Source organism: Myxocyprinus asiaticus, chromosome 37 (assembly GCF_019703515.2).
Source record: "Myxocyprinus asiaticus isolate MX2 ecotype Aquarium Trade chromosome 37, UBuf_Myxa_2, whole genome shotgun sequence".
Classification (NCBI taxonomy): domain Eukaryota; kingdom Metazoa; phylum Chordata; class Actinopteri; order Cypriniformes; family Catostomidae; genus Myxocyprinus; species Myxocyprinus asiaticus.
The window spans coordinates 17,768,146-17,793,836 of NC_059380.1; the positions used below are offsets into that span (position 1 = coordinate 17,768,146).

General features: G+C 36.6%; 2 protein-coding genes across 2 annotated transcripts; one reads left to right on the top strand and one right to left on the bottom strand.

Moving 5' to 3' along the window:
* Window positions 1–9,701: 9,701 nt before the first annotated feature.
* Window positions 9,702–14,375, bottom strand: si:ch211-1a19.2 (uncharacterized protein LOC100142650 homolog). Its single transcript, XM_051676284.1, has 3 exons — window positions 14,145–14,375; window positions 13,998–14,065; window positions 9,702–10,570 (listed from the first exon to the last, which is right to left on the bottom strand). Exons 1-3 carry the CDS (start codon window positions 14,201–14,203, stop codon window positions 10,215–10,217), a joined length of 483 nt encoding a protein of 160 aa, XP_051532244.1. The 5' UTR covers window positions 14,204–14,375; the 3' UTR covers window positions 9,702–10,214.
* A 4,394-nt stretch (window positions 14,376–18,769) lies between these two features.
* si:ch211-1a19.3 (uncharacterized) lies at window positions 18,770–22,990 on the top strand. Its single transcript, XM_051676282.1, has 5 exons — window positions 18,770–19,545; window positions 20,527–20,623; window positions 21,827–21,980; window positions 22,182–22,327; window positions 22,466–22,990. Coding segments are annotated over exons 1-5 (723 nt in total). The 5' UTR covers window positions 18,770–19,221; the 3' UTR covers window positions 22,468–22,990.
* Window positions 22,991–25,691: the final 2,701 nt, after the last annotated feature.

Sequence of the window (25,691 nt, forward strand, 5' to 3'; positions counted from 1 at the left end):
CATGGGAGCATGGGAGCATCCGATATCTTTCCTATGTAGCCAAGTGCATTCACTCCTAACATCCGACCAAAAGTTACGTTTCAGGCTGCAGATGATGTTTGGACCACTCAACATGTTTGGCAGACATGGGACAAAGGTAATCAGTACATAGATTCAGTTTTTATAATGTTTAATTTAATTTTAACGTGGTCTGAAAAGTCCACAAATTGTGCTAAAATGTGTTAATACTGCGGAGGGTGTGGTAAATGTAGTGAGCAGGCCTTTCTCAGAAACACTCATTCAAGCTGCCCATGTAAACAACGTTGTTTAGAGGTAAATTATTGCATTCTAACTGACAGAGTTACATGACAGCAAGCCAATCAGATTGGAACTTGTAATTTCAGCTAGTGCTTGCCATTTTTGTGTGCAATATGCAGGCGGACAGCAAACAATCTGGGGGGTTCGGATGCTCCGGTACCCTGACTTCAACCCCTTTCTGCTGAGTTACTGAGTCCTGACAAGCACCATCTCCCATCAGACGCCTTCACATCAATTGAATGTATTTACCTTTTCCTGTGGTGCTACTCATAACCTGTTGCGTGAGCAGTCTCACAGGTTCTGGTCTTGTGGAAAACAGGAAGTAATCCTGTTTAATCAATTAAGAGCGGTATTGCATTTTTGCTCCACTGACAGTTAGGTTTAGAGTTTGGGTTAGGGCTTATGGTTAAGAAAATTTGCATTTCTGTTGACTATATTATATAATTTACAAATAAAAACAACTCACTTTACAACTTGCTTTTGGCACCACTCTGGACATGTCACCCAGAAACTAGGCCTCACATGTCTGGGAGCAGTGGTTTAAATTTCTGTGAGTGCATGAGCAATGAACACGCGTTCATGCATTCCGATATTGAACGCACAGAATGCGCATGCGCCTGGAATTATTTGCACAAATGAATGGGTCCACAAGGTGGCAACACTAACAGTTGAGCCATTGCTGTTACATAGAAGCACTGGAGAAGATGTAATTGCCGCTAAACAACGGGAGAAGAAGGTGGAAACAACAACAGTGGATGTGCACATCAAGAGCTTGTGTGTGGGGAAGTCAGAAGATACCTGCATTTGTATAACTCAAGTCTGAAGGAATATTAAGACATCTTTAACTCCTGAGGAGAAATAGTTCAGTATCTATTAGTAGTCTAGCATGCATACGCCAACCGCCTGTGTATGCGCGCACAGTAAATAAAATAGCTTTTACTTTGACAGGCTCGCGTTCGACTGTACACAGACTCTTAAGAGTTTGCGTAAAAACTGAAGTATACTTTAGGCTTAAATTTGGCTGTTGAAAAGTATGGCTATGCTGGTCCACCACCAGCTAAACCTGAACCAGTAAAAACCTTCCTAGACCTGCATGGGAATTGCATGCTGATATAATGGTATTTTCAGCAGGGCTACATGCAACCAAAAGCACAGCAACCCCCAGTAATTTAATCACTGATAACTGGCATTTAGGCTGAGACTACATTAACATTAGTCTTACAGCGGAGTTGCATTAATACAGGAAGCAGTGAGAATAAATAAAAACAATACTGAAATGTGAGGAATAACATCGGCGCATTAGTATTTCGCAGATCTATAGACTTTTCTTCAGTGATAAACTACTGACTGGGCTAAAGGTGACACATGAACAAAACAATGCTGATGGCACCACATCTGATCATCACTGATTTCTGTGGATGGCACTATTTTAAGAGCTATTATCCCTGGCATGGGCTGCCCGTAGTGTAGGCAGGGGGTGGGGGAAAAGTCACTTACCAGAATAGAAGCTTGAAAAACACATTTATAACATGTTTATTCTTAATTTGTTTCAGTAAACAAGATGACCAAAGTCACATCTCATTTACTTGGATGCCTTTGTATTCCCTAATGAAATCTAAATCATCCAATCTCCTAGCATGTGTCAACCTTCTATGTCTATGACAGCCATTATTATAAACCATTTGTGTTGTTCTCAAAAATGTGTTTATATTTATCATGGCTAGTTCATAACAAAAAGGCATGTCTTTACCCTGAAATGTTACTAAATTGCTATTGTTTTCTAGGAAGATGTCCCAGTTACTCCAGTGCGGAAGCTTATTGAAAGCAGGTGTAACATCAAGACCTAACTGAGCTCCAACCTACCTTGAGAAAAACACTGACACAAATCAACAAAGTGCTGCAAAAGCATGACTATGTACTGTATGTACACTAAGCTTTGAAAACAAATAAGGCAGCAATACTTATTCTAATAAAATAAACGTGCTCAAGAGTTATTAAAGCACTTAAACTTGATACTTATGCTTCCATATCTGTGCTTACAGTGGAGAGCAAGAGTTAATATTGTCATCCAGTATCAGATATGACATATGATAAATAAAAGAGAAAAAGAGAAAGAATGGCACCCAAATGAGAGGCAGGAAGTGTAAGCATATGCCCATGAGCATGTTAGGGTGTCTGAGAACGGTCAAGGTGTTTTGGTAATGCTTGGGAGGGGTGGGACGTTAGTGCGCTCTCTGTCGTACTGGCTTGCTCTAGTTTGCTCCACTTTGTCTTTGGCTGTACTCCAGGGTATGGGGGTTAAGGCAGAGATTGAGAAGGCAGCTCAGCTCACACCTTGTTTGTCCTGTGCGTCACAGTGCATGGAACGGTCTTTGAGGAGGACAACTTGGTCTGGCCCATGGACTGGCCAGGTGTTTTTGTGCTCAATTTGACTTCATAAGTTCTTCGTTCCCATCATGATTGTCATGACCTAAATTCTACTGTCTCAATATGTTATAATCTGTCCTTAAGGCATCTTTAAACTGCAAGTACCATCAGGGTACCATAATTATACAACTGCAATTTACTCCGTCAAAGCTGAAACCCTCAAATCCTGAATTTTGGGCTTTGTATAAGGCCTTTACTGAACTGAGATATGTTTTGTTAAACATAATTTTTATTTATTTATTTATATATTTATTTATTTTTTTAACTATGGTAACCATGGTAAACATTTGTAAAGTCTATTTTTTAACTGCTGCAATGTTCAACTTTTATAGCACCAAAGAACAACAAACCACAACAAGAACATTACGAATTCCAGAACCTTTATGCTGGAACAGTAAGCAGGACATGGGCATCTGCTGTAATCAAGGACAATGTTCCAGACCTCTCTGTCCTGTGAGCCAGCATGCTGCCAGTATCTGCAGCAGCTCTTTGCATGTGCATTGTGTCAGCTGGGGGAAACAGGAGCTTTGTGGAAGAGAATCCCAGCATGAAGCAATGCACAGCTGTTGTTCAGTGTTAGGGGAACCCAGGGATTGAGGTGATCATCCTGAAAAGAAAGCACTGAAGTGAACCACATTTTGATAAACTTTGATTTGTTCTAAATTCGAAACACTATGTATGAGGAGGTATAACTGGGATATAAAAAGGCAGTGTGTTTTTTGGGTCCAATTCCTGCCAAATTGCACTAAAAGGATTTTTTTTTTTTTTAAGAAAGCAGAACAAGATGTCTAGTTTGATTTTGACATGTTTTAGTTAATATATATTGCAGCCAAAAGCATGTAATGGAAAAATAAGTAGTCACTTTTTGACTTGCCTTTGTGAAGTCATTTATTTTATAAATGAAAAACATTCTTAACCCTCACTTCTTGGACATCTCTGCTTCTTTCAAACTTGTGAGAAAAGGCAGCTCATCCAAGTGTCCAGAGGGTGTAAATTAGTTGGAAGTGCAGAAAAAGGGTGGATGAATGGAACCTTTGGAACCTGTATATGCTCATTATGACTATTTAAAGGAGGTCAAAGGCCATGACCACCTCCCTAACCCAATCTAACTAAGGACCTAAAAGACACTAGCATCGAGTGTGACAATGATGTTTAAGTCTTCTTCTAAACAAGAAGAGTGAAATATAGAACACTGAAAAAAGTGGTAGCGTGCAATTAATACCTCAAGGATCTCTTTCTTCTTGATTTAACCCATAAAATTATTTTCACTGGTGTAACCTAATATGTCAGGAAAATGTATTCAGATGAAATAAGATTTAGTTAATTTAGATGTTACCACATGAATCAAATTTTGCAGGTTACCACACAAAACATTTTTTACAGTGTAGGACCTTGAAAATTTGCCTTCTCTAAATTCAGTCCAGAGAAATGTAGACATTATCTAGACTTCTAGACATTAGATAACAGACAATCTGCATAGAAGCATCTTTGATGTAAGGATAAACACCACTATACTATGTGTAAATGATGTCAATTTCATTATCATTATCATTAAACACATATTTGCTTGTTAAGCCTTTATTTTACTATGAGGTAGATTATGTGGTGAAGCTGACAGGTTATTTGAAAACCAGCATTTAAATTGGGGAAGATTCAGGGGTGTGGTGCATTTGTCCTAGCAGAGTCTGAATGATTTTAATTAACCGATTCATTTGAATTGTTCGTTTTAAATAAACAGGTTCAAAAAGCTCAAAAAGGGTTCCCCAGAAGTCCCTGTGTGGCATTTTTCGTTATTTTATTTCCTACTAAATTAAATATTTCATTCAGTACTGCTGTTTACTGCTGTTTATAGTTTCAACATATCACCCACCTCGGTTTTAGTCCCAAACAATGATCTTACAGTGGATTTATAAAAGCTTTGCAAATCAATTTGACTTAAACATTAAAAAAAAAAAAAAAAACGGATTCAAAAGTACAATTAGTTTGTAGATCAAACATCACCTGTGTATCCTACACAGAATATTCACTAAAGGTGTTGAGAATGCTAACCTTGTCTGTTGTCAGAAGCACATATTGGTTAGTGACACCAAAATATCAAAAGGGACAGTCTGGACTATTTCTCACCTTCATGCAATGGATTGGATTGCATTTACTGAGTCTTGCCACCTCAGAAATGTTTTTAAGATGTGTTCATGCTAGTCAAAACCAGTGACATAAGCAACGTGACAAGACACCTGGACTACACACACTTCGGGCTCTCGTCAGCTGGGATTAAATGGGGGTCCTCTTTCACGTCCCAGGAATCTGTACTAGGAATCTGTACCAAAGCCCCTTCCAAATGGGACAGAATGTCACAAGAGAGCTTGAGGGAAGTTCATGCAGTTCTACGTCTGAATCAATGACAGAGGTGGTGAGAGAGAGTGTGAGTGAGCAAACTTCTGGAAAGGCCCTGCGAGTCGGTATGCACTGGTTCAGACCGGTTTCTCTTCTACAGTGCAGACATGTAAATAGCGGCCTGGAAAGGTGCCAGCATTACTCACTATTCTGTCATAAGAGCTAAAGAGAGAAACAGGGGTAGCTGAGGCTTCCAAGAGTCAAATCTTGATATATCTGCGGAAATGAGCTAATGAAGACTGATTGCAATTCTCAGATTTAGATGGTCTTCCTTTTCTTTTCTTGAGGAAAACTACATGAAATTGTATTAAATTAAGATCAACCAGTTTTTATAGTTAAATAAAATAAAATGAACACATTCGAAAACAAACTGAGAAACTAGTTTTTTGTATACTGAGTATTGAGTCACACAATTAATGTGGACAGCATAGCCCAGTTAATTTGGATCTCGGAAGAATTTGATGAGAAATGTTTAAGTTCATATTGAAATCTCTGACTTTAGATGGCAGACTTTTTTAATTAGGCAAATCTGAGTACAGTCTGATACATTGTTGAGATCTCTTCCGAAACGCCCACATGAGAGGAGACACACGTGACATGATATTACTAGGGTCTTTTTCTCAGGGAATAAATCTGATCATCCAACAACAAAAATCTCAATTTGCTCTGCATTTTTTCAGCATGCTGTCTAGGAGAACAATTGAGATACAAGGAGTAAAAACCTAGCTGTGTGTGTTTTCCCAGTTGATCTGTAGGTCAACCGTGCCTCACCTGTGGGGCATGTCAAGGCCTGTTCCTCTTCTAATATAGAAAGATGAACCTGTTTAACAGGAATGCTGCTACATATATTGACTCTCTTCTTCTCTGGCAACATTTCTGAATCGCTATGCAGTGACGTTTGAAGATTTGTCAGTTAGACTGTAAACATGTACCTGAGGCTATTGTTCCTGAGACCATGCAAATCTTTCCCTGCTTTTCCCAAGTGGACTATCTTTTAAGGGAAAGTGTCTGTATTCTGACCATAAACACTCTTTTAAACACCCATCTTTGCAGTAGTAAATGTCATCATATAATACAAAAACAGAGGGTAACTGGTGCATAGTATGGCTGCATATAGCGTGATATGGCAAATTCGAGAAAAAAAACAAATTGAGAGATCATGGCAAATTTGCCGCAAACTTGACACAAATTCGCCATTGATCATTTTCACATGCATATGAGCTTTGCTGCAAACTTGCGGCAAATTGTCCATTGTTGCCAAAGGTTTGCTGCAAGTTCACAAATTCCGGTAAAGAACTGCAAACTTCTGGCAAACATCTGCAGTGAATCACATGCTCATTTGCATGTGAAAATAATGAGTGGCAAACAAACACATATGGCATGTCTAGTACTTTAACCATCACAAAATTGAAAAAAGAATAAAAAGAGAATCTTTTCAATCTTGCAAACAGGCGCTCTTACAAAAATTGAGAGCTCTGGCAAACTTGCTGCAATCATTATTTTTGCCACTCATTATTTTAAAATGCAAATGAGCTTTGTGGCAAACACTTCATTGTCACCAAAGGTTTGCTGCAGGTTCACCACTACCGGAGAAGAGCTGCAAACTTCTGGCAAACATTAGAAGTATTTGAATTTAATTTCATCAGATAACAAAATGTCAATTAAAGTAACATCTGGAAACAAACAATGCTAGACTATACTCAGAATTTCTAAACCAATTTTGCAAGTAGTTTTACTCAAATGGTGACATGGTCTAACCACAGGTGTAGTTCATCACATTAACTATAGATATATTCCACTAACGTTTGGCAACCAGAAAGTGTCCATATACGTTTTGTCTGAATTTTGAACAACAGATGTTGTGTTTTATAACTTGAAACATTACAAACTTATATTTGTCAAATGTTCTGCTTGAAAGATTATTTGTGCTATATTTCTTGAAAATGAATGCCACTTGGTTTGATATTGTCATCTAATGCAATGATATTCATACATTTTTAAGTGTGGATTAAGTGTCAAAACTTTTTAGGGTCATTGTTTATCATGCAAGCAGACATTTTTCTCTGTGTCTGCAGATTTATACAGTCAAATGTACTGATAGGAATGGTATGCATTTTCTGGGTTCAGGACAAAGTTCACACAACTGTCGACTGCATGACCAGCCCTGCTGCACTACAGTAACATACACAAAGAAAGAAACTGTACTGTACATTCAAAACAACATAGAAGTAATTTTGCTCTTTAATGAAGCACAGCAGATTTACTTTGAGCAATAGGTCTCCAATCTATTGAACCCTTGTGTGCTGAACATTGTTCACATGATGTCCAAATTCCTGAAGTAATATTTAACCTGCAACTTAATGAACTCTGTACCGCCTTTATGCTTTACTCAAGGTGCCAGCGTAGACATGCGACCATCTGTAAGTGTGTGTTTGAGTGTTCAGGAATGACGAGCCAATCAAAAGTGTGCAGTGTCACACTTCAGTATAGTCAGCAGAACTGTCTATAGCCTCCTGCTTACTTAGACCAGTCGGCACACTCCCCCATCGAACCTCCTCCTAGGATTTGAGTCCTGAGAAATTTGAGTGAGGACCAGTACCATTGATTCCAATGGAGTTTCTAAACCCCATAAATGTTAGATATCTTGTAAATGTTCCCAGGAAAATTGAGCCATTCATGATGAAAAAAATCCTTAAATGAATCATCTTTGGTATTAAGAAAGAGTGATGCTTTTTAACATATAGCACTGAATATAATAAGTTTAATCAGAGACTATTTAGCAGAGATGGGCCTCTTCTATTCAAAAAAATGAAAAAAATTGGAACGCCCAACTAGGAAACTCTAGCGTCCAATGGTCAGCGGATGTAGAATGGAAATCCTGTCTTGTAGGTGAAACAGCCAATCACATTTTAGATACAGACATCACCTGTCAATCAACTCGCTAAAGCACATACTCATAGCAATACAAGCCGGGAAAATTGTGTGTTTTAGTGTAATATGAGGTAAAGAAGCACAATTTATGATTCCAATATGATCAAATTTTATTGCTGATTTGAAATACAGTATGTTCTTTGATCGTAATCTTGACCAACCGCTTTTGAGATTTCTGTCCTTCCCCATTCAAGTAGATAGGAGCTGCACTTTCATGATTGGAAATAGCTTCTCGAGAGCGTTCCAAAGATGGCTTTCTAGCAAGTCAGTCCACTGGCAGCCATCTTTGGAACGCTCTCAGGAATCTATTTCCAGTCATGACAATGCAGCTCCTGTCTACATGGATGGGGGACCACCAACCACCAGCTTTCAAGGTAATTGGCTCTTTTACCTGTAAGATGGGACTTCCTTTCTACATCTGTTGACCGTTGGGTGCTAGAGCTCCTTGGTTTGGCGTTCGAATTTCTCCCATTCATTTTAATAGAAGTGGGAAGTGTCCCGTCTCTGCTGAATCTCTGGCTGGGCCAACTGACCTCACTATGACTCATATTCTTCACAAAGACATAATTTCGTATGTTGTTTTCCATTTTAAACTAATGGAATTGGACAATGATTGCAAGCCCATTCAAAATAAAAATTAAAAAAAAAAAATTTAAAAAAATGAACCTTAAGTCTGTTTTTGTGCTACACGGCCTATATTGAAATAATATTCTGGGTTCAATACAAATTAAGCTCATTCGACAGCATTTGTGGCATAATGCTGATTACAAAAAAAAAAAAAAAAAAAAACGATCAGTTCGACTCTTGGAAGTGAATGAGGCCAATTTTTGCAGGGTTTAAAGGCAGAAACGGGAAGCTTATTGTTTTAAAAAAGAAGTTACATTAATTCTTTTGTTAAAACCTGTGAATTATTTGAGCTGTAAAGTCGTTAAATCGTAATTTTTGCGTGATTACAGGGGTTGGCGTTATGTTGTCATGGCAGCGAAATTGTAAAATTGGATAAACATTGCACAAAAAATGTCAGTAAGCGATTTTATTGCAATAAAATTATGTTAACACGCTTGTTGTTTACTTCTTATGGCTATATTTTAAATCAGAGAGTATTTTAATGTTTTCGATTAAAATATTCACTCCCATTGTAAGTGACTCACTGTACCCCAGATTTTTTTTATTTTTCTGTTATTTATTTAGGGACATGTGGAAATATTTTTTTGTGGTAATCAACATTTTGCCACAAATGCAGTCAATTGAGCTTAACTTGTATTGAACCCGGTATATTTCTTTAAGAATATCTTTGTAATTGGAGTCAACAGAGGAATTGATTATTGAGTATGTATTTGCCTGAACAGTTAAAAAATAAATAAATAAATAAAAGTCTTTCAACATACTGCCCTCCTCTTGACTTTTTACGAAGGCGATCAGTAAACAGGTCTTACATTAAACCTTGAGTGCCCTCTTGTGGTAATTTAGTTTCAATTTCTGCACATCAACTTTACATTGATGCCTAAATAAAATAAACTAATGAACTAAAATTATAATAAGTTATCTTACAGATTACATATGTATTTTGTGATACTGTTACTGTGACATGTTATTACAATTGGGAAGATTTAACCTATGTTGTAAAGTACATTTTTATTTTGTGTACAGTTACTGTCACATGTTTTACAAGTGGGAAGATTTAGCTTGTTTATTCAATAATAAGCAGTCATCTCTTGTTTGTATCATACACATAAAAGCAGAAGGTCAACCAATAAAAGAGAAGGTGCAGCCAAAAATCTAAATAACATACGTTTAAAAAAGGATGGCACAGCACTATTTAACAAAGTTGAGCTTAATGAGATGTAAAACACAATGTTTCATCTACTGGCAGGGCTGTGTTACATACATAACAGGTCGAAGCAAATCTTACAAACCCTGTCATGAATATATCTAGTGACATTTCACCTCAGAATCAAAAGAAAGAATATATTTACTTCGATTACATTATTTCCATGACTTGGACATGTTTTTTATTTTTATTTTTTTATTTTTTGGTGAGATTAGTTCTCAACTGTTGATCTGTGACAACACATATTCAGATGCTCTGTGTTCAGCTCAACAGTCAGTACAAGGATCTCATGGCAATACAGAAAGTCTCTAGCTCAGGAAATAAAAATTAAAAATTAAAATCCTTCAGGAGGATTGCAGAGAGAAGACTGTGCCTTATCATCGTGAAAGGCTCCTCTGTATGTTACCTCACACCTATACATATTCTCACGTTTCCATTTATGAGCAAGAACTGAGTACAGTCCCACAGCAGAAAATGTACCTCCAGGCTCTCTGTGCACTTGTGGAGTACTGAAGTGTTTTTTGGGGCCTGTTGCTCCATTTACCATCCATGTGATCCTCACTGCTTTGGACTGTAATCCAGTAATGACACATGCAAGCGTGACTGTCTCAGAGCGCTTCCTCTGAACTCTGACAGGTAGAAGAAGGTGCACCTTTGGAGACACCGGATGATCAATAATATCATGTGGAACTGAAAAACAGTTGTCAAGATCTCATGAAGAGTAAAAAATAAACAACCAGGAGCAAAATTACACTTATATACTCACTACAAATAAGTGCTCATAGTGGGCCGGTACTCACCGGTATATGGTATGTACAATGCTTTTGACAGTATTATGAATTATTCTTGCGTACCGACAGCTCTTATAAACTGCTGGTACTTTCTTCTATCCCCTCTTCTCTCCACAAGACAGTGAGGCCTGTTGCTCTGAGAAATACTGAAATCTGCATATTTGATCTCATTCTAGCCAAGAACCTTTCATTCAAATATATAGGGACTTTCTGATTGACATGTTAAACCACCAATCACACCTCACTTGTTTTTTTGTGACAGCACTTTTTCAGCTTTCTTTATTCCTGGAAGTATATATTTACCATTTATTTTTATGGTTTTCATACAATCCTTCATAAAAGAGTTCTAAGCCATGAAACAAACAAACATACCAGTTCCGATGTGAATCACAACATTGAATCACTCTTTGATTTGAAGCTAAATGTATTTGAAAATTAGATAAAAAGACAAAGGTACAAGACTTATAGTCTTTCATGAGGGAATGAACAACAGTAGAGCGCAACAGTCGGGTTCCGAATAGGCAAAATCCACTAATTTCCGTTTCCATATAGGTAACTTTTTTTAATGATTACTTATAAACCTTTAAAGACAGACCTACCATGAGTTCTGAGGTTGTTAATCGATGGTATATGCTCCGTATAAAGCAATCAGTCCACTTTATTTTAAGTTAATGTTTTAGAAATCGTGTTTAATAGCAGAATTTTTTGGTGAAGAGCTACTTTATCCATGATCCTGAAGAGAAGCGCTCCACCAATCAGAGAATTGCAGCCAACAAAGTGCGCCAAAGAAGCACTGCAGCGACCGCCCACTCACATGATGTACTGTGAATGACGAAATCAAGTAGGTCTTCCTACACTCTCAAACTACTTCTATACTTGTATATACCTAAATATTTTGCAGTAAAATTAAAACACATTGTTTATCAACAATATTAAATCAATAGTTTTATATTTTTCCATCGTTTTTAATTTGATCATGTCATGGGATTGTAGTTCATGCCCTCATGAAAAACAATATGTAAACAGTCTTGTACGTTTTGTACCTTTTAATCCATCTAGTCTCTCTATTAAAGGGAAAGTTCACCCAAAAATTAGAAGAATATTTTACTCTGTAGGTCCATACAATGCAAGTGAATGGGTGCCAAAACTCTGATGCTCCAAAAAGCACATAAAGGCATCATAAAAGTAATTCATTGGATTCCAGTGTTTTAATCCATATCTTCATAAGCAATGATAGAAGAAAATATGATAGGTGTGGGTGAGAAACAGATCAATATCTAACCCTTGTGCGACCTTTGGGATATTTTTGTCTTTTTCATTTTTGTTTTTTCGATCATTTTGGCTGTGTTAATGCCAGCGGCATAAATTTTTCCAAAGGTGTGTATTTTTTGGGGAATTTTGTTATTTCAACATCAGTTCCTGTAATACATCTATAATACACTGTGTACACAAAATATTACACTCAGTACCTTAAGCACAAAAAATGTCCCCATTGAAACCCATTAAAACTATAATATTTGATCCCAGTTCCATTAAAGAATAAAATCATGAATTCTATGATGTTATGCTTTCATTCCGGAGCCCTGGCTTCAAAATTTAAATGTTTAATATTTTCCATCAGATGGCGCCATTTTTCTCATGTTTAGCCTATGGAGCAAATACATGCTTTTTCCTATTTTCTATTTGCTGTATTATAGAGCACTGCAGGCCAATTGAATAAATGATGCAGCTAAATTGTCTGGGTGTGTTGGTATGGATATCAGAGTGTGTTTTGTATGTGTGTATTGAGAAATGTGTGTGTGTGTGTGTGTGTTTGTGTGTGTGTGTGTGTGTGTGTGTGTGTGTGTGTGTGTGTGTGTGTGTGTGTGTAAAAAACAACAGTGGCATTATGTAAACAAATTGGCATTTAAAGGGTTATAATCCTGAAAATGAATGAATATTTGGTAGTTATGATCAGGACTGATGTTGGTTAAAAAATCTAAGTCAGTGAAAGTGGAAAATAACATTAATATGTAATAGTTTTATGGCAGTTTTTTGACGTGGACATTTTTGTCCTCTAAGGTACTGAGTGTGAGTTTTGTTTTTTTTAAATCTGATACTGCACAAAAAAATAATAATGCATCAAAATCAATGTTGTTGCTAATCATTGACATATCCCAGACTGTGATAATACACAAAAATAAAAATGCCCCTTAGCATTTAGTATATGTAAAATAATTCATTTTCTCTGTTTTTTTCATAAAAAACAACAGTGGCATTATATGAACAAACTGGCATTTAAAGGGTTGAAAATAAATGAATATATGATAGTTATGATCAGGACTGATGTTGGTTATAAAAATTAACTAATTGAAAGTGGAAAATAATATTAATACATAATATTATTATGGCAGTTTTTTGACGTGGACATTTTTGTCCTCTAAGGATCTCTGAGTAACAAGGGTTAAGTCCTATTTTGCTAGAAATTCTTCTCTATTCCCAGTATGGGGCGATATGCATGAAGAATGTGAATCACCAAAAACACAAGAAGAAGAATGTGAAAGAGAAAGTTAAAGTGGAGATTGACTGAGCAGGGAGAATTTATAGTTAAAAAAGAACTTAAATATTGATCTGTTTATCACCCATACCTATCATATCGCTTCTGAAGACACTGAATAAACCACTGGAGTCTTATGGATTACTTTTATGTTTTCTTCATGTGATTTTTGGAACTTCATAATTTTGGCTCCCATTCACTTACGTTGTATGGACCAAAACAGCTGCGAAATTCTTCTGTAAATCTTAACTTGAGTTCAGCAGGTGAAAGAAAGTCATTCACATCTGGGATGGCACAAGGGTGAGTAAATGATAAGAGAAATTTAATATTGGGGTGAACTATTCCTTTAAGAAAGTGAACTTCAAGCACTGCTTCAAATTTCGAAACTACAAAGTCATTCCACAGAGATTCTTGTGTAAAAATATATACAACAGCCAGGGCTAGATTATAGATAGGGCCAATAGGGCCAGTGCTCCGAGGACTTGAACTGTCAGGGTCCAAAGCCTCAGGCTGTGCAGCCCAAGACTGCCAAAGGCAGCAGAAATCCAGAGCCCTCTGCTGTTATTGCAAGCTGACCCCTAGACACATACAAAGTGATCACTGGGACCCTCAGGCCCAAGGATCCCTAACTGGCTCATTTTATTAGAACTTTCGAAATATTATATTAAAACCCCATGTTTGAATATTTAAGATTTAGTCCCAACAACAGATGGATATTTCTAACTTGTAAGTTTAAATTAACTTTTAATTTTAAATTAAAGGAAATGTTAATACTAAAAGCACCTCTTACCTTCCACAATAAGTCGAAGACCTCTACTAAACATCAGGTTAATTTGGTCCTTTTCACCAATTACAATGCTGTAAGAGACCTGCAGTGAGCGACATAATAAAATGAGACATTAATTAACTCTATTGGCTTTTATCTTTGAAATCTTACCCAAGCAGAAGCAGAGAGGTGATAAGCAAATCCATTCCCCTTCTGTTAATCTTATTCATTTCTGCTCTCTTTCATGTACTGTAGCTTCCTTATGTATCTTTTCTGTTTTATTTTGACAAATGCTGGCTGCAATATGATTTCCCTCTAGAGCCACTGAAGCTTAGTTAGGTCTAGAGCTGACACAGAAGTTGACGGTTAATGCGAGAATGTCCCATGTGCTCCTGTGCCATGTGCAGGTGTTCCTTCTGTACAAACATTTAAAGGCAACCAACCACTAGCTGAATCCTTCAGATGGCAAAATTAATAAGGTTTTAGACAATACAAGTGTATTGTTTTCTTGTACATTGGCCTTAATGTGACACCAGGTTTGACCATATCAAGGCATCGTGTTTGTACACTTATGATGCGGGCAAGCTGTATGCTTTTTTCTGCTGTTTTTAAAACAGAAAATGATAAATGCACCTTTGGAGTCTTTTGCATTTGAAAATCAGCCAGAATCACTGATATTTCATAGATCATGCCACATATGTGACTGACAGGCTTTCTTCTTTTTCTTAACAGAAGATCCAAGTACATTGTTGTTTCGACTTCTGATAAATTATATAAATATATTTCCAAAGACAACTTCTCATCACTGAAATGATACTAGCACATCATAAATGCTTCACTTCTTTTATTGTACCTCAATCTTTAAATCATGGGCAATCATGTTTTCTGAAGTGCAAAAACAGATAAAGTCTGAAAGTTCTGTTTATTCAATGTTTTAATATTTTATTTTTGCATGATGAGCTGATAAGATAACATTTGTTGTCTTTGATGTGATGTACAGTATTTTTGTCTGTTAAAACATGTGGTATTTGGCTGTTATTCGGTTAAAAGGGACATCATAACAGGAAAGAGCCGTTGGTTTAGTGGCAGAGACAGATGCACATTCTATCACACTTCTGCACAGATCTCTTGGGAACCAACTAATCCAGTTAGACCGAAGTTTTTAGGTTGTGCAGTGCAAGACAGAAATATTTCAACATTACAAAGACAGCTTTCATGAAATGTTACTGATGGTAAATTGTGTAGTATATTAATGCAGACAGAATGTTTATTTATTCACTACAAACACTACCATCCATGCATTTCTGAATGTAGAAACAATGCATTATAGGAAACTATACAATAATGTGTCATTTTTTATGACTTACAATAATCTCAAATCCTATATGTAACAAAGTCCTCTTAAAAGATTTGCTTGCTTAATAAAAATCTTGTGTCTGATTTTTGTGTGCAAACGCACAATAATAAATGCCAGTGTCATTTTCCAAGGTCATGATGATTTGCAATTGGTGATGAGGATTTAAAGCATTCCTTTTGAAGACTGCATATCTGCTCTGGTTCAGTCCAGTGCCATAGCGCATGTGTGAAGTGTTGGTCAAACTGTAGGACAGGATCAAGCGTGGGCCCTGCCCAGGGGCCTGTTTGTACCAGCTCAAAACCCCCATGCTGCTGTTCGGCCTTAGTGGACAGCTCAGAGTGACATTTTGTCCCTGTTGTACAGAGAGGTTCATTGAGGTCTCCAATAAAAAGCCTGAAATTATATGCACAGTATATAGTTAAAGTGGAAACGCTGAGGAAAAAGAAAGTTAAATAATCACAACTTTCCATGTTTTCCTTAAACAATTTTATATAATGTCTTAGTTCTTTTATATAATGCTTAAAAGATACATAATAGGCCTATGTTTAATGACAGCAAAGTTAAAGTCTAATTAAACCAGCAATGTTGAATTAAACCTCAAATAACGAACTTAAAATAGAAAAAAGAAATTGCAAGTTCAAAACACTTACAGTGCAGTGCAAGATACAGAAATGAAAACAGTTTTATGTTGCAGCTTGCTTGAAGAGCCATTGTTATGATCTATGCAAGTTCAAATTGGCCCGAGCTGTTGAAGTTTGGCTGTCTGTATGATGCCTCTTCCTGTAGGACTGTGGATTGTCAGTCCTAACAGTCACAGAACAATACATCTAACAAGAGTCTCTTATGAGTAATTAAACCACTGGAGGGAGGTGCAGCCCACATGTCATTATCCACCTCTACCAGGTTTCCTTGTGTTTTGTGAACAGAAGTTCTTATACATTGTAATATACATGCACAGATTAGACTTTATGACAGATTCAGAAACTCATCTGTAGTCTGATGAGAATCTGAAATCAGAATTAATCATGTTGATTAATTATGTAATGGTACAGTACATCAAACAATGGATGTTGCCTTCAGCATATTTTCTTTTTTTAAATCATCAAACCCCACGAACCACTTGTTAAAATTGAAAGTTTTCAAAGCTCTTTAGTAGTCACATCCACTCACACAAACAGATTTACCATAGATTTCTGCATAAATGAATAAGACTTCAACTCTGTCACGCCAATAGACAAACAGTCTGCTTATACCAGATAGCACACAAACATGAACACACTGTGTAAACATTCACAATGCAGGGTGGTCAAAGTACAGTATGTGAATTCTTGGATTTAACGTGAAGCTGACCCTCCATTGGCAGCAATAACCTTTAACAAACGTTTCCTGTAATTGTGAACAAGATAGTAAGTAAGAATTCAGCACCATTCTTCTTTACAAAACTTAAAAATTGTACAAGACTCAAAATGTTAAGACCAATTTATGCAGAAATACAGGTCATTCACATTCCTTTTCCTGCAACTGCACATTTCAGTATAAAGAGTCTGGCCTGTTTTATGTGGTACCTGTGATTATTTTATCTATACATTGGGGTAATACATAAAAATACATGAATACATGAACATTTTCAAACAAACACTGAGAGATACAAACACACTCAACCTATGTCCCAGTACTGCTTTCTGCCTTCTCTGTATCTCCTTCTGTGAACTTAAATAAAGCACTCTAGCTGTCATTTTTCTCATCTCCTACACTTTATAATTATTTATAGAACATTATAAATAAATGTGAACAGGAAAGGATGTGTATGTCTGGGTGTGTAAACTCACTCTGGGTTGAATCTATAGTTATGAACCTGCCTAGAAAAGTCACAAATATGATGTGACTTTGTCTCATCTTGATTCTAGAATGTAATTTGTGAGGCAGAGCAGAGCAAATATTTATAATGTCCCTTTACTTCAGTAAAATGTAAAAAGTTCTTTTTTTCCTTATCGAGGAGATGTTGAGGAGATATGTGCTGTTACTTTTGTTTGTTTGTTTTTCATACTTCTTAAGTTTTCGCCTGGTGGATAATAAAATGCTCAAAAAATACCAGAATCTTACATTGATGGAGGAACCCGAGCCAAATTTAGGGTGTAGGGACCAGAAAATAATATAGAGCAGTGTCAGAAATGTACTTTTGGAGGAAGAGCCTATATTTGCCCCTTGATTTGATTTTCAGGGGCATTATGAGAGCATATTTTTATCTAACCATTTAAAACTAAACTGTCTCTCATCCATTTTATTATAGACTATTAAGAACAAAATCAGGTGTTACAAAAATCAGATGTTACATCAACAAACAAGTTTTTTTTTTTGCCCCTATTTTGAATTTTGAGGAAACTTTTTTGTGATTTTGGTGGCTTTTTGTTTTTTTTTGTTGTTGTTTTTTGCCTCAAGCTCCGCTTAATTTCTGACCCTTATATAGAGACTTGGACTCTTTTGATGTGGGCCAGTAAACAATCACCTAGCAACCACCCAGAACATCATAGCAACCAACTAGCAATGTCCAAGAAATCACCCACAACACCGTTGCAACCACACAGCAATGCCCTAGATACCACCCAGAACACCCTATGAACTGCTTGGGGAAGCACTACTCACATTTTCATCTTACATTTTTTACTTCATTGTACTTTGCGAAACATACTTTGTTAATAAGAAAAATTCAATGTTTGCTGGTCAATAATTATCAAACTACAGAACTGAGTAAACCAATAAATGTGCATGAGAATTATTTCATTTTTTTATTTTTTCATTTTTTATTTTTATATGTATAAAAAGTTGATGATCTTACACCATCAGAACTGTGCAAAACCATCTGCAATGCTGGTAATCTTGCCAATTCAGAAAAATCTATTACAAAATGCACAAGAATATTGCAAAATGTCACAATTCAAATACAAGAATCCATTTCAGGGGGGCCGCTGCCCATGGAAACAGCCAACACCCTTCATCATTATGTAATCACCCCCCACTTATGAGTCATCAATCAATGAGCAGCAGAATTTCGAAGCTCTGTTCCAACTCAAACCAGCAGCATACTGCTCAGAAGTGCCGCTCTTGAACCAGTAGAGGACGCTTGAACTATAGGTAAGGGCTTTATGGGACAGCTGTATATGAGTATCTAGGTTACTATACCTGTCCATCTACTTAGTGAGTGACAGATATAATCTATATAGAGACGGATGGATGAGCACTGAAATCCAAGATTTTCAGTTCTTTTTGAGAGGTTGGTCTAATGGATTCTGTCAATCCTCCCTTTCCTCTTAAAAGCTACTGTGTGAGTGTAAATGTGTGTTTGCATAGCTGCAAGGGGCATGGACACAGTGTGCCTGGCAAAGATTCAGGAAACACTGAGTTGCCTCTGCACCGAGGCTCTTAAAAATGTTTAAAATAAGACATAGCAGAAGTACCAAACTCTCACAGCAGCCAGGACCTCTGCCTAGACACTCCCCAAACTGAGGAATGGAAACTGAAACAGACTCTTGCAGTGAAAACAGGAGGGAGGTAACTTTTGGTTTCCCCAATACTGCTGAGGATATAGTTGAGGCGTCACATTGCAGCAAGCTGTGTGATTAACGGGCTGAGGAACAGGACTGAGGACAAGCAGGCCCCATCAACAGGAGCAAAGCCACTCACTTTTCCTGAATTTTGAGGGAAAGCCCAGGCTTTAAAAATTTAATTTTTACTTCCAGGGAGTCTCCTGTCACCACCTCACTCTCTCACGAGCAAACATACAGCAGCAGACCACACACCCATCAACCCACTCCACCTGGACTTATCTCCTAACTGAGAGCATCATTGCATCTAACAGAGGTCTGTTTTTCTTTCAACTACGTTCCTATCAGGATGGCAAGCTCAAAATCATCCCAGACTACGCGAAACATTGTGATTGCCTGCCTGGCCTTGTGGTCAATCATCTCCCTTATCATTATTGTTGTATGGGCCACCTCACCCGAGATGAAAGGAGCCACCCAATGTCGCACAGAGATGCAAGCTCTCACGGAGAGGCTTGAAGGGGAAAAGGTAATCTGGACCAAAGACCGAAGAGCCCAGGAGGAGCTGGTAAGACAGGGATGGAGGAATCAGACTTTCTTACAGAATCAAATCGACCAGTACAAGGAACAATTGCGATTACTCAACGAGTCTCTTGAGTCCAGCCTCCAGGAAAATGTGAGTTTTGCTACTTCTTGTTCACCATGTTTGGGTAAAGACCACTCAGATATGCACACAAAGAACTCCCACTATTTTTACTTTTCTTAAAGATTCAGTACAATTAAAAGATTGTGGGGTTATAATGACATACAGACTCATTGTCCCAATGTCCAGCATCTAAGGCATGTAACTGGCTTTGTTTTACATAAAAAAATAAAAATAAAAACCCAAAAAGTTATGCAAATGTATGTCAAATCAAATGGTCCTAACATTAAAAGCCGCTCTCTCCCACTGAGAGGGAAGGATATCAATCAATTATCTTCCTGGAAAAACTGTTATGATAATGCTCACATTGTTCCTGTAGTTCATAATGTTTCTTCCACAATATTTCCCTTTACTTGAGGGCATTGTGTTGAATAAAGAGAGGTTCTCTTATAGGAACAAAAACTAGCAAATGTGATTTTTTAATAACTGTCATAGCAATACGATAAAATAGAGAGCAACTGGAGGCATTTGCTGAAGTCTTCTGCTTTTCAGACTTTTCTCCTCATGTGTCTCCTCTGGAAATTTCAACCATGTTACAAACTGTGCTCAGATTTGCCAAGATACCAAAGTCTGAATTTAAAAGTCAATCTGAACTATGAAATGTGAACTCAAACATTTCTTAGAACATTCTTCCAAGACCAAAACATTTTTATAGCTCTGTACTCTTACTATATGTCAACAATAGACTAATTTCTGTCAAATTTTATAACTGAGAACATCTCCTAAATCATCTCCTAAACAATGAAATAGCTACTTTTGAGCAATGTATTTTACTCTGGGATGTCTTGATTTTTGTGGTCATGTGGTATGTGCAATACTCTGACATTTTTGTCCTTTGGAGGTGGTGGTGTTCCCTCACACACTTGCGAGATCTCACAGCCACTCCTTAATAACTTAGTGTTAACATCCATGGCCAAACCTCACCCCATTAATGAACTTTTTGTTTTATCACAGGCTTTTTTGAATAGTAACATCACCTTTCTGGAGAGCAAGATTGAAGAATACAGAATCGTGGAGGGGAACCTCACTGCTGAAATCAGCCTGCAGAAAGGTAGAAAAATTAACTTCAAAGTTTTTCCTCTCGTCAGAGCAGCCATGAAAGGAGCACTCTCTCTCTCTCTCTCTCTCTCTCTCTCTCTCTCTCTGATGATATTCTTAGATGGGTTTTCCCATGTAACCATAGAAACTGGGAAGAAACAACAAATTGTCAGAACTTATTTGTAACATGGATTTCTCCACTGTGGCTATCATAACAATATTAAGCAAGCTAACAAACTGTATAATTCCTATCAAACATTTTTTTTATTTTTTTTTACTTTTTTTTTACTTTTCTTTCTAAGACATAAGGGTTAGTTCACCCAAAAATGAAAATGTTGTTGTTATTTAGTCACTGTCATGACATTCCAAACCCGTTTTACTTTCTTCAGTGGAGCACAAAAGGTTAGGTAGAACCATCATAGAAACAAATGCAATGAAAATTAATGGTGACTGAGGAACAACATGAGGGTGAGGGAATGAAGACAGATTTTAATTATGAGTGAACTAGCCCTTTAATATTGTGCATCATGGCTGGGTCTAAGTGTGTGTGTGTGTGTGGGGGGGGGGGGGGGGGGAAGGCTTAACAGCTAAGATAACCGCCAAACAGCTCTAATGAAATTCAACAAGTTTCAAGGCCAAAATATTTTGATTCGCAAGGGATTTCCTGGCTCACTAAACAACTGGAGGAAATGACTCCTGAATGCATGAGATATGAAAATAATGCATACACAAGAGTGAGTGAGATTGCTTCGAGCACTGATTGAAATCATCCTGTTAAACCCTTTATTCTGCTCAAAAAAGCAGCTGGAAAAAGTTAGTTGGCTTTGGAAAACCTTTTCAAAAAACAGGATAGGTGTAATGTCTAGAAAAACATTTCACACAAAGGCCATATTTTAACACCAGTGTCAAATCTGAGACAAAGCAGCAAGTGAACAACTTGTTGTACCCAGCTACCAGCAATAACCCAAAATAGTACTCTGACATCACCGAGGCCCCTTCAAGAAACAAACTGATAAGTTACACTCTGCCTAGACATTGCCTTATAAGCCAATGGAATTATGATTGTTTTTTTTGTTTTTTTCAAAGAATGTTTGGCATATTGTTAAGAGGAACGCTAACAATATGAGGGGTACTATGGGCATTTTGTACATCGTAAAAAGGAACATAAAACATTATGAGTTGTTATGACCAAGGAGAGTTTTCAATATAATTTCAGACCAGATTGGAGCCCTGGAACACAATTTGACGCTGAAGGCCCACGAGTTGATGTCGTGTGGGGCTTTACAAATCGCTGCCAAACAGCTCCAAACGGTTGCAGAGAAGCAGACACAGGCCTGTGAGACCAGCAAGCAATATTTACAGAAACAACTGTAAGTCATATCTCATCCACTGTTTTCCAGTGCATAATTAAATTCCATTTCATCCCTTTTGGAAGAGTTACTGTTATATTGAAACATTCACCATACACTTAACTCTTTGAAAACAAAACAAAAAATGTACTTTCAGGATTATGCTATGTGAAAATACTGTTGCTCATGAGATTAAACTATGAAATAATAATTTGATCATAGCACAAAATGCAAAAACATGGACCAACATAAACATGAGACCGTTGAATACCATCTTAATATCAATGACAACAATGCAGCCCAAGGAACCACCACAAGGAGTATTACACTTGTCATGATTCTCTGCCTCAGTCTGCTTTTGGAACAATGTAAGTTCTCTTTGTACTTTCATTGAGTCACATTTCAGAACTTTCAGATTGACTGCAGTCTCTAAAATGCATCTGTACTCTTAATGAAACTGCATCTGTGATGCAAATAAGCTAAAACTACTGTTTTTTCCCCCTCAGAGACTTCATGATGGAGTATTTGGGTACATGTTTCAATGCAACACTGTTCTCTGAGGACAACACTGAGATGTACTTGTAACCCTGGACATGAAGCACATTTTAATCTACATTTTGAATGAAGAGCAGTGATGTAAAATTGATTTTCAGTATAATCTATGACAGTATTTTCATTGCTGTTTTTACTGACGTCTAAACATGATAAACTGACTGATAGAAAACATGAAAAAAAAAATCTTTACCTAATTCAACAAACATATGCTGTACTTCACTGGTGTTCATTTTTAAAAATTTGGTTAAAATATGAATATGCATAAAATATAGGAATTTTTGTATCTAGATGTTTCAGAATTATATTTATTTTCATTTGGTATAACCAGGATACTGTGCCAACAAGATGTTAAGAGCTATTCAGAAATTTGATCGCACTGTTTTACCACTGTCTATCTTTGAAAATAATCATAAGAACCCTTTGAAAGCTGTTTTTGAATAAAGTTACAATGTTGACATGACAATAGACAACCTTTTAAGTATCCATTACATTAGGACTATGTCAACCTGTCTTTCTTTCTTTTTCTTTTTTTTAAACTAAAACATGGTAGCCATAGTTCACCTATATTCAACCATAAAAATGTCTTAACATGGTATTAACCACCACAGTTTTAAAATATTTAAATATTCATTAATTTATTCAGTGGTAACATAGCATAGTAGCTATAGCCATTTTGGCTGAAACTATGCTTACCATGGTAAATTATTATAAGGGAGAGGAGGCAGTTCATAAAGTGACTACATCTCCCTCTCTCTCTCAATTCAATTCAATTCCAATTAGCTTTATTGGCATGACCGTATACAATATACAATGTTGCCAAAGCATTCATTAAAAAACAAACAAACAAGCAGAAAAAAACATCTATTACATACAAAAAAAGTCAAATAATAAAATATTAATAATAATAACAACAACAATAATAAGCATACAGGCAAGTGCACAAAATGTAAAGAAAAGTAACTACAGAGAACACTGTGTAAGAGTAAATTAAACAACCCTCACAGAAAACTCTCTGCATTTTTACATTTTCAATAAAACATCATTTAGTATGTTTTTTAAGCGGGGGACACTAGAAATGTCCTCATAAAACACATTTATAGCATAATACCCTTGTAATTACCAGTTATAACCTAAAAAAAAGTCCTCGTAAACCACTTAAACCTGCCAACACACACACACACACACACACACACACACACACACACAGACAAAAGGGTCATTCCTACAATTTAGTGCCTTTTCGGTTTTGAAACTTTTGAGAATGAAACATACTTTTATGACCTGTTAAAGACATGTTCAAAATTTCATAAATCAAAGACGTCAAGCTAAATTACTTTTGAAAAATCCAGTCCTTGATCTGGTTGAATGGTAGGGTACAATGGGCAAATGGCTCTGTGGGGTAAAAGGCTCCATTGATTTTATTTTCTCCCAAAACACTAAATGGCAACAAAAACTACCACAGCACTTTCCTAATCACTTGTTTGTAACTATACACCATTGACTTTTTTCTGAAGTAGTAATTTTAAGTAAGCATCATTTTAATTTGTTAATAAAAAAAACATCTAAAATTATTTGCATTAGTTGACAAATTGTGCCCTGTAACTATTGCCCCTATATCTACACAATATCAATTTTAACTCCCATAGGGACACTTTACCCCAAGTGAGGGAGCCTTTTACCTCAAGTGTGGGGTAAAAGGCTCCCTCACCACCTTTTTTTTTTTTTTAAACTGAATTTTAATCGAAACAACCTTCTGTTATTATTTACAGTTTTTCTCAGTCGATTTTATAAATTTCTCCAAACTATAGTCAGTGCTCTCCAAACAATTCACACAGCTGATGAAACAGACATATAATTTTGCAGAACAATTCAATATCACTGCATAATGAAGCAACATATTCTTTCCTGATAATGCGTTTATTAAAACTAAATACTAACATCAAAACCACAGATGTGTTCTCTATTGAATTTATAACATTTTCAGTTATAGACACACAACTCTACTATTGAAATAACACATTTACCATAAAAATCCATAATAAAGACCTTTTTCCAACTGTTTTCATAAAATGCCTCTAAATTTCTAGTTGTTTCTGCTCTTCCTCTGGAAGGATGATGAAGTTTACTGTAAAAAAAAATTAAAAATTGCAGTCTTGCTAAATTGTATGGACCTAAGGCAGCACTATAAGCACAGATGGTACAGTAATTGTGGACATTGATTGACTGGCATGCAGAGCAATGGCATTTCTCTCTCTTTTTTGTGTGTGTTTTTTTTGTTGAGATTGAAGTCACTGTAGATCTGCTCACATTAGGTTGAACACTTTGTGTGTCTCAGAGAGACCGTGATTCATAATACAGTTTTTCTCAATCGATTTTACGCATTTCTCTAAACTCAGGTCAATGCTCTCAATACAATTAACACAGCCATCTGAACACTTTGTAATTGTCCTAAACAGACAGTGCATTTTTTCTTGATTTTCCTCATTTTCTCGAAACACTACATACAAATTTCTCTGATTTAAAATTCATGCTTTTAAAACAGTTAACACAAACAACAAAATTAAAGTCATACTCTCAAATGCACATGTCAGGTTGTCAAATGCTTTCATATTGATGTCTGCTGTGTTAGTAATGCACACAGCAAAGAAAATGCAATTTACTAAATTTTTCACACAACTGTCATGACTTTGCTATCTATAAAAGGGGTCAAATATGAAAATTCAGAGCAAACAAACAATGAGGAAGAAGAAGAAGAAGAAGAAGAAGAGGAAGAACAACATGAAGAAGAGGTGCAAAATGAGAAGAGGTAGAGTGGGTAAAGGAAGAGAAGAGATAAGAAAAGGGGAACGTTTTCTCAACTCTTTCAGGGGTGAGCACTGCATTGAAAGAGTTGAGGAAAGACCAAATGGAGATGGTGTATGTAAGCAGAGAGAAAGAGGACAGCAGGGTGGAAGAGTAAAGAAGACACAGAAGAGGCTCAAATGATCTGATAGTTCCTCTAATTTACAGTAAGAGCAGTTGGGTTAAGTGTTGGTCAAATGTATTTATGCAAATCAGAAGAGAAGCATATCAAAAGTATTGTGAGCATTGCATTGCAAAATACAATTTCTTAATATGAAAGGTTTCTTTGATGACACACTGATTAGGTGAGGTGAAAAAGTTACTGTGTAATTTTGG

Coding starts and splice junctions, on each gene's coding strand:
- si:ch211-1a19.3 (XM_051676282.1), top strand. CDS start 19,222: ATGGCAAGCTCAAAATCATCCCAGACTACGCGAAACATTGTGATTGCC. Junction 19,546..20,526: donor AGTCCAGCCTCCAGGAAAAT/GTGAGTTTTGCT, acceptor GTTTTATCACAG/GCTTTTTTGAATAGTAACAT. Junction 20,624..21,826: donor TGAAATCAGCCTGCAGAAAG/GTAGAAAAATTA, acceptor ATATAATTTCAG/ACCAGATTGGAGCCCTGGAA.
- si:ch211-1a19.2 (XM_051676284.1), bottom strand. CDS start 14,203: ATGAATAAGATTAACAGAAGGGGAATGGATTTGCTTATCACCTCTCTG. Junction 14,066..14,144: donor ACCTCTCTGCTTCTGCTTGG/GTAAGATTTCAA, acceptor GGTCTCTTACAG/CATTGTAATTGGTGAAAAGG. Junction 10,571..13,997: donor TCTTCGACTTATTGTGGAAG/GTAAGAGGTGCT, acceptor ACTGTTTTTCAG/TTCCACATGATATTATTGAT.